Source organism: Cuculus canorus, chromosome 3 (assembly GCF_017976375.1).
Source record: "Cuculus canorus isolate bCucCan1 chromosome 3, bCucCan1.pri, whole genome shotgun sequence".
In the NCBI taxonomy this organism is placed as follows: domain Eukaryota; kingdom Metazoa; phylum Chordata; class Aves; order Cuculiformes; family Cuculidae; genus Cuculus; species Cuculus canorus.
This window is the reverse complement of record NC_071403.1, coordinates 109172462-109181577: the sequence shown is the minus strand read 5'-3', so window position 1 is coordinate 109181577 and position 9116 is coordinate 109172462. Positions and strand designations below refer to the sequence as shown.

The 9116-nt window shown below is 47.3% G+C and overlaps 1 protein-coding gene across 1 annotated transcript; it reads right to left on the bottom strand.

The window, feature by feature from the left end:
* Window positions 1-5842: 5842 nt before the first annotated feature.
* On the bottom strand, window positions 5843-8499 carry LOC128851751 (protein ELYS-like). Its single transcript, XM_054062950.1, has 3 exons — window positions 8359-8499; window positions 8015-8134; window positions 5843-7265 (listed from the first exon to the last, which is right to left on the bottom strand). The coding sequence occupies exons 1-3, from the start codon at window positions 8458-8460 to the stop codon at window positions 7092-7094; spliced, it is 396 nt and encodes a 131-aa protein (XP_053918925.1). The 5' UTR covers window positions 8461-8499; the 3' UTR covers window positions 5843-7091.
* Window positions 8500-9116: the final 617 nt, after the last annotated feature.

The window sequence follows — 9116 nt, the reverse complement described above, 5'->3', positions numbered from 1 at the left end:
TTATTACTTACCATCAATTGTCTTTGAGTAGCTATTAGGCATCACTTTGGCCATGCTCACTTTTGGCATGTTTCTTTTGACCATTAAGGCATGCTAAGATCTTAACTACCTTCATTCTCAACTTCTTCAAGAAAAAATGTACCACAGGTATTTTCACCTGAGAAGCAATACGGATTTTCAGAGCTGGCCAATTAGAAAGTAGTTTCCCACCCTTATGATGGAAACAGAACACAGCACTTAAAACCACTGGCGCTTTCTACAGTTAAATCCTCATCTTCCTTATTCCAGTCCCTTCCTTCCTTCCTTCCTATTTTCTGTCCTTATCACATCTCTGCAGTGTGGGAAGTGTCCCTGCCCATGGCAAGAGGCTTGGAACTAGGCGATCTTTAAGGCCCCTTCCGCCTCCAATGATTCTGTGATTCGGTGAAAGAGCACTTAGCGAGCGAGTTAGCAGGTGACTGAATGAGTATCACTGGGTCATTTCTTTCCCACTTGGGCAGAAATACCTCCCACTGACCTTTCAGGCAAAACCCCTATGTTTAATCCAAAACCTAAGCACTAGTCTAAGAAGACACTAGCAGAACAGAGAGGGTCCGTCTCAGGATTCGACCGTTGGGCTTCCAGTGTTTGTGTGGATGCTCTACAAGCTCTCTGAGAAGCACAAATCGAAAGCAGAAGGGGAGAAGAAGAAAGCATTTCAGCTCCGTATCCTATCAATCCCCAACACCTAAGCTCCTGGATCCCATGCAGACCACAGATTTGATTTCCCTTTACGTGACAAAAATAAACAAAAGCACCACAGACCACAATTGGACACAGCCAATTTACCCAGCCACCTCCGACAGTCCTTCTTTCATACGACTGCCCTTTCCCTCCAGAGATACGCTCCCCGTCTAATGGGGCTAAGCTCGCATAAGTTCCAAAAGTCATTTCAGACATTAAGCTCTTTTTTACTTTGCTTGGAGTACCTGGACACAGGTCCTAAGTGTCGCCGCACACCACAGAAATTCAGCCTTCCGACAGAGCAAGACAGACGTCAACCACTCGCTTTGAGTACACCACACTGGTGTGGCATCGCACCCACCGCTTGCTCCTCTCACCACGGGTGACGGGATGACCGCATCACAATGAAGGGGGAGGTCTTCTCCAATGGCTGGACGGCACCTGGTCCAACCACCCCTGCTCAAGAAGGGCCACCTAGCAACCTGCCCAGGACCATGCCCAGGTGGCTTTTGAATATCTACTTCTGAAACACACTTTTACAAGCAGCAACCCCACAAGCTGAACTGCAAAAACATTTACAGCACATGCAACAGGCCCAGGTGTTTGGTGACTCTCTCCTACCAAGCTCAGTCTTCACCCACTACACAAGTAAAACCCTGCCAGACCAGCAGAGGCTTCTTTCCATTACTGCTCTAAAATTATATCCGACAGCTTACTAGGTAGAAGACATGAAATTAGCAGGATCCTGATGAACTATGTTTCACTGTATTAAAAAAGCAACCCCCAGTCAAATCACTGCAGGAAAAGGTGTTGATGCAGTAACTGAAGGAGGAGCTCTCCTCAGCAGAGCAGGGGACAGCACTGCCTGCCCAAAGGCACGTGTGTGACAGCTGCCAGCCAAGGCTGATGCCACCTTGCAGACTGATGGGCATCAGAAGGCACTGCCACAACCACATTAAGCCAGACACCCAAAACGCCATTCAGCCCGTGGTACCGCTCAGGACCATCAGGTATAGGACTTCCTCTCTTAAATGCAAAGGTGAGACAGATTCAGAAAATAAACACAAGAACTATGTCTTGCAGCTTCTGAGGGTTATTGACAAAGCCTCCAGAGGTCAAGACAGATTTAAGCATCTCATCAGAGACTCACTGTCTCACTGAGAAAGCCTACAGCTCACAGGCATCATTTGTTCATTCAGCCAATGCCGAGGCTAAAGTGATTTCAGGAAAGGGCCACTCAGTGTTCAGAGGACAGACAACATTGCCTGGCACTATTCAGATCACGTTTTGTAAGGAAAGAGGGCACAGAGGGGGAAGAAGGCAAAGGAGAAGTGGGAAAAACTTATTTCCCTGGAGTGCAGCTAAAGGATTGTCTTGCCGAGTTTGTGTAGATGCTCTACAAGTTCTTTGAGAAATACGAACCTACAGCAGAAGGGGAGAAGAAAGCATTTCAGCTCCGTATCCTATCAATCCCCAACACCTAAGCTCCTGGATCCCATGCAGACCACAGATTTGATTTCCCTTTACGTGACAAAAATAAACAAAAGCACCACAGACCACAATTGGACACAGCAGACACTTTACCCAGCCACCTCCGACAGTCCTTCTTACACATGACTGCCCTTTCCCTCCAGGGGTACACTCGCCATCTAACGGGGCTAAGCTCGCATAAGTTCCAAAAGTCATTTCAGACATTAAGCTCTTTTTTACTTTGCTTGGAGTACCTGGACACAGGTCCTACGTGTCGCCGCACACCACAGAAATTCAGCTTTCCGACAGAGCAAGACAGACGTCAACCACTCGCTTTGAGTACACCACACCGGTGTGGCATCGCACCCACCGCTTGCTCCTCTCACCACGGGTGACAGGACGACCGCATCACAATGAAGGGGGAGGTCTTCTCCAATGGCTGGACGGCACCTGGTCCAACCACCCCTGCTCAAGAAGGGCCACCTAGCAACCTGCCCAGGACCATGCCCAGGCGGCTTTTGAATATCTACTTCTGAAACACACTTTTACAAGCCGCAACCCCACAAGCTGAACTGTAAAAACATTTACAGCACATGCAACAGGCCCAGGTGTTTGGTGACTCTCTCCTACCAAGCTCTACAAGTTCTTTGAGAAATACAAACCTACAGCAGAAGGGGAGAAGAAAGCATTTCAGCTCCGTATCCTAGCTATCCCTAACACCTAAGCTCCTGGATCCCATGCAGACCACAGATTTGATTTCCCTTTACGTGACAAAAATAAACAAAAGCACCACAGACCACAATTGGACACAGCAGACAGCTTACCCAGCCACCTCCGACAGTCCTTCTTACACGTGACTGCCCTTTCCCTCCAGGGAGACGCTCCCCATCTAACGGGGCTAAGCTCGCATAAGTTCCAAAAGTCATTTCTGACATTAAGCTCTTTTTTACTTTGCTTGGAGTACCTGGACACAGGTCCTAAGTGTCGCCGCACACCACAGAAATTCAGCCTTCCGACAGAGCAAGACAGACGTCAACCACTCGCTTTGAGTACACCACACTGGTGTGGCATCGCACCCACCGCTTGCTCCTCTCACCACGGGTGACGGGACGACCGCATCACAATGAAGGGGGAGGTCTTCTCCAATCGCTGGACGGCACCTGGTCCAACCACCCCTGCTCAAGAAGGGACCACCTAGCAACCTGCCCAGGACCATGCCCAGGTGGCTTTTGAATATCTACTTCTGAAACACACTTTTACAAGCAGCAACCCCACAAGCTGAACTGCAAAAACATTTACAGCACATGCAACAGGCCCAGGTGTTTGGTGACTCTCTCCTACCAAGCTCAGTCTTCACCCACCACACAAGTAAAACCCTGCCAGACCAGCAGAGGCTTCTTTCCATTACTGCTCTAAAATTATATCCGACAGCTTACTAGGTAGAAGACATGAAATTAGCAGGATCCTGATGAACTATGTTTCACTGTATTAAAAAGCAACCCCCAGTCAAATCACTGCAGGAAAAGGTGTTGATGCAGTAACTGAAGGAGGAGCTCTCCTCAGCAGAGCAGGGGACAGCACTGCCTGCCCAAAGGCACGTGTGTGACAGCTGCCAGCCAAGGCTGATGCCACCTTGCAGACTGATGGGCATCAGAAGGCACTGCCACAACCACATTAAGCCAGACACCCAAAACGCCATTCAGCCCGTGGTACCGCTCAGGACCATCAGGTATAGGACTTCCTCTCTTAAATGCAAAGGTGAGACAGATTCAGAAAATAAACACAAGAACTATGTCTTGCAGCTTCTGAGGGTTATTGACAAAGCCTCCAGAGGTCAAGACAGATTTAAGCATCTCATCAGAGACTCACTGTCTCACTGAGAAAGCCTACAGCTCACAGGCATCATTTGTTCATTCAGCCAATGCCGAGGCTAAAGTGATTTCAGGAAAGGGCCACTCAGTGTTCAGAGGACAGACAACATTGCCTGGCACTATTCAGATCACGTTTTGTAAGGAAAGAGGGCACAGAGGGGGAAGAAGGCAAAGGAGAAGTGGGAAAAACTTATTTCCCTGGAGTGCAGCTAAAGGATTGTCTTGCCGAGTTTGTGTAGATGCTCTACAAGTTCTTTGAGGAATACACACTCTGCCACACCCGTGTTTAGCCATGGACCCCAAAAGGGGTTCAGCCCAAGGTACTGTTCAGTGCCATGAAGTGTAGGACTTTCCTGCCTGGAATGCAGAGCTGAGACTGATTGGAAAAGAAACACATCACCTTCCTAAGAAGATGGCACAACAGGTCATGGTTTAGCATTTAATGAATAGGGGGCGACACAGCCCTGCTTAGGTCAGGGAACAAATGGGGAAGGCTCTTAAGGCAGGCAGATTGCACACTGAGCAGCTCACTCTTCCCCATTGCAGTTGTGTTTCTCGTTACTCGGAGCACTGTGGCCACATGAGATCTGCTCAAGGTTTTCGGAATGTACCCAACATGGCCCCTTACCTACAGCGACACAGAAGCTGCAGCCAGCACTCCCAGCAGGGGTATGCCGCATCCAGAACCCGGCTGCCTAAAGCTAACATCGTACCAGTGGCACTGCTGGATGGAGATGGCACCAGCTGTACCGTTTCTAACTCGCCTAGTTTTGTGCTTTTGAACCATGATGATCCTGAAGGGTTTTATGTCTTTTGCTCGGTGAGAGACTTCTCTCACAGCTCCAGTCAGACTTCTTTTCTAGACAGTCTGGAGGCAGGAAGTCACCGGTTTAACCATCTATCCGTTACCTTCATTTTAAGTCCTCGAAGGGGCTGCTTCTGAATCTCATCTTCGTCAGCACACAAGGTTTGAGAAGGATCATTTCTGTGATGCTTGGGGCTAAGGTACCACGGCCCAGAGGCCTCACAAGGGAAGATGCTCAACATATGTACCCTTTCATCCAGAAGAACACGTATGACCTTCTGCGCGAGTCTGGATACTTACACATCCAGGGCACCAAAGCAAACACTGTGGGTAACGAACCTTCTCTGTATCTCTATGAACATAGTATATTAACCGCTTATCCAATATAAAAACATAGTTGAACAAACGCCAGCTGTGTCGGTGAAGCAATGAGTTCTGGTGACTCAGGAGATGGGGACCAGATGATGCAAGAGATGGGGACAAGAACCACGTCCAACACCGCGGTGAAACTGCTCCAGCTGACTGTGGCAGTCACCAAAGTCAGACGGCTCCTACAGACCCTCCCCAGCACTTCTTTCAAAGATGCAATTAACTCGGCTAAGTCTTCTAGGGCTGGAGTGTACTTTCCCACAGGGATGGCAGCTTTCCCTCAGGAGCCAGCACATCCACCATGTGCCTGGGCAAAGGAGACCTTCAAGAACAGCCTCACTTACTCTTACATGCCATGTGAAGGGCATTTTGCTGGCACAAGACAACAGGCACTTTGTCAGAAAGGAGGAACAGCTGTGAACCTGCACTTTAAATACACACATGGAATGGAAGCGAGTTCCTCCACCACCAGCAGAAACTTTACTTTGAGGGGTTAAATAAAAACACTGTCACAGCCACACTCAGGCGCCAACATTTTATTTGGATATCTATTACACTACTAAACTTGTTAAAAACTCTTCACAACAACAACAACAAAGCATCTTGTCTTCTTTCATTCCCAGCACCACGCCACTGCTGCATTCAGAGTTTAACAGACTATGTAAACAGTTCACCACAGTAACACTCTATTTAATAGTCGGGGAAGTGAGTAGATGGGAACCGGCCCCTTGTTCCTCAGAACCAAGGCTTGTGCACAAAAGTTTCTTTAAATACTGGAGTGTTAGCATTCTGACATACGCCTCACAAGCAGCTTGGGTGCCAGTGGGAAGGGTTTTGATCTCCTACACACACCTACTTTAAGGTCACATTTCATCCAAGAGACCTGCAAGTAGACAGGCAAGTGGGCAGCTGCACACACAGCAGCCTTCCTCATTCTAGCAGTTTCTCCTCCAGAGCCAGCTTTAGCAGTTACTACACGTTGTAAACAGCTCTTCATGGATAAGAAGGCAGAGACAATACTCCTAGTGTTCTCCAAGCTCAAAAATATCAACTACCTTTCCTCCTAGTTCTAGAGACCCAGTTCATGCCAAAACACCAAAGTTTAAATAGGTACCAAGCTTAGAGAGTTGCTTCAACTTTTACTCTCTTTTCAAAGGACTTTCACCACCCCACCCTGTAGTTCTTGCTAGCAAGAAGCTGCAAGCAACCTCGCTGCCAGTAGGCTCCATTTTCTCTTTAAACGGGACCGTTATTGGAACCATTAAGCTCATCAGGCTGGAGACGTACCCGGCCGACTGAAGAGACCTCCAGCAACTGTCAGGATAGATAAGAACGGGGATGGCCTTGATAGCAAAGGCCAAGGATATTCACATACACTATCTAGAGCCCCAAACAATCGGCTAAGGGAGTACTTGTTACCAGAGAAACGGCCACATTAAAAACTCAGGAGAGACAAGACTGTCTCCAGTATTTGCGAACTTGGTAAGCACGCAACGGTGGGGGGGAGTGGGGTGGGGTATGTGTGTGCAGCTGTGCCTTAAGGGGTATCAGCTTTCACCAACAATTCCAGAGGTGAAGAGAGATGAACAAGGTCGAGCTGTAGGATGACGGGAGATGCCCTGAAGAAGATATCCAAACAGACAAGAACACACGATTACATTTGACAAAGTCAGCATCCCCTAAAGCACCACCAAAGTTCATTCAATTATCCCATCAGAGTTCCACAGAGCACAGGTCATTCTCGAAAGCCTTTGAGGGTCACCAGTGTTGAGACCAGACGTCGTCCTCCCGAGCAGAAGGCACAGGCTGATGAGCTGAGGCGCTTACGTCGATGCCTCCATCACAGCCCAAGCTCACGGTCGGCACTTTAGAGTCGAGCTTGGGCCGGAACCAGTCACCACCACAACTGCGGTGGCCCTGCAGCACGACAACAGCGCCCACGACAGAAGCAGCCGAGCCGCTCGTGGGGCAGCGGCAGCCGCTCTTCCGGAAACCGTTCGCTCATTCAAGCGACGTTCACGATTACTCTGATGAATGAAAAGCACGAAGCAAAAAGTTTACTAATTACAAGAAGTTCATTGCACAGAACTATCTGTGTTCTTTCTAGTTAGCGAATTAGCTTACACTCCAGATCTGCCCATCGGCTCACCACACATTCACCTAGTGCTTTTAGTGAGGGCAAAGAAAGACTGCAATGACGAGAGAACGTGCAGCTGTAAGTTGAAATAAGTCTGTCACCCTGCAGGATCTTATTCTCCTACACCTGCTATCACCGGCAGATTTCAAATGGCTTGCAAAAATAGCAGGCTTGCCCTTGTTTTTACCTGAAACGCCAAGGTCTGACAGGACTGAACATATAGAGGACTGCAAATGGCGTTAGACAAAATGATGTCATCATTAAAACCAGCAAGAAAAAGCTGCCTACACACACCAGGCTGGAGGAAAGTTTTCAAATGCAGGACCTAAAACTGCCAAAACCACCTTGTAAGTGTGATTCTCTGGAAAACTATGGTTCCAGAAAACAGCCAGTGCTTCACGGATCCGTCACAAAAGTTCAAGGAACACCGCATTTGATCTGGCTCTTCTCAAAAGTTAGCGATGGATTTTGGTTTGTTTATAAAAGTGGGAAAGTGAAAGTTGTGGAATTGCAGAGCACGCTATAACTAGAGGAAATAAAAATAACCCAAACCACCCTCTATTCTTCCCGTGGATTGGCATCCCGAGCGCTTCTCATCTAGAAAACAGAGTTGTGTGCAAGACTTTGATGCTTCATTACCTGTATGTATTTCAGGGCTTTTTTACGCTCTCCTCTACAGATGAGTGATCTAAGTACTCTTGTTTTAAGCCAGGGCTCTATTTTCATTGTTCTCGGGTGACACAGCAGGGCCAGTGATTTCTGTAAAAGTTGAAGACCAAGCTTACTAAGACATATACCTGTCCAAGTAACTGAAACCGAATCTTAAATCATGACTAATTGCTGAAGATGTCGCAGTAGGACTATGAAAAAGCCTATTGTATTTTAGTACCTGTCATCGGCTAAGCAGCAATTTCTCAAAATCATTTTATCAATGACAGCCTTGCATGGTAAGGTACGTCCAACTGAACAGTAAACGTACTTACTTCACACTCATGGTGGTCAAGGAGCCAAAATCCTTCAACGAGTTTCACGAGGCCCTGAGGGAGAGCAAAGGTGGTGGCAAAAGAGTTGACGATTTTTTCCATCTTAGGTTGCCGAAAACTGGAGATGTCTTGCAGCAAGTAAATTGTCTGATATCACATATGTAATTAAGGCTGACAAATTTGTAAGACCGGCAATTTATCCCGTTTACATTTAGAAAAACACAATGAAATGAGAATATAGAAGTGGTAGGAATCAGAAAATACTAATGTCTTAGTCTTGCCGTTTTAAACTCTTTTCACCTGGAGACAGCCAGGTCCTAACCAGAAAAAAAAAGAAAAAAAAAAATCTGAAGAAGGAAATACACTTTGATTTCTGTAAGGTATCCAAAAAGTTTCGCTCTAGATATTTCAATACTTCTGTTATACACTCAGGCTCCCCCTACAGTCAGTGGAGCTACCTGCTGGACATTCAGAACATCCAGTGCTTGATTACTGAAGCAAACAAATTCTACACTCATTTTGTTCCTCATTTCCAGAGGATGTAAAACAATATAAATTACGGTGTCCTTGCAATATAACTTCGCTCTGAATGATTCAGACCGGGTCTAAACCAGCATGCAGATTCACTGCTGGCAGTGCCACTTTCTCACCCCCTGTTCTTAGGGACATGTTCTAAGACAGCTCTGGGCTACCACTGTTTCCAAAGCCCTCGCTCTCTAGGCTCCCTTCCTGGTCAGGGAACAAACCAGAAGAGCAAT

What these genes read in the sequence shown, in the direction of transcription:
- LOC128851751 (XM_054062950.1), bottom strand. Translation starts at nt 8,460, where the DNA reads ATGGAAAAAATCGTCAACTCTTTTGCCACCACCTTTGCTCTCCCTCAG. An exon ending in TTGACCACCATGAGTGTGAA is followed by an intron (nt 8,135 to 8,358) that starts GTAAGTACGTTT and finishes CAACTTTTACAG; the next exon opens with AAATCACTGGCCCTGCTGTG. An exon ending in AAGCCCTGAAATACATACAG is followed by an intron (nt 7,266 to 8,014) that starts GTAATGAAGCAT and finishes TTCATTCATCAG; the next exon opens with AGTAATCGTGAACGTCGCTT.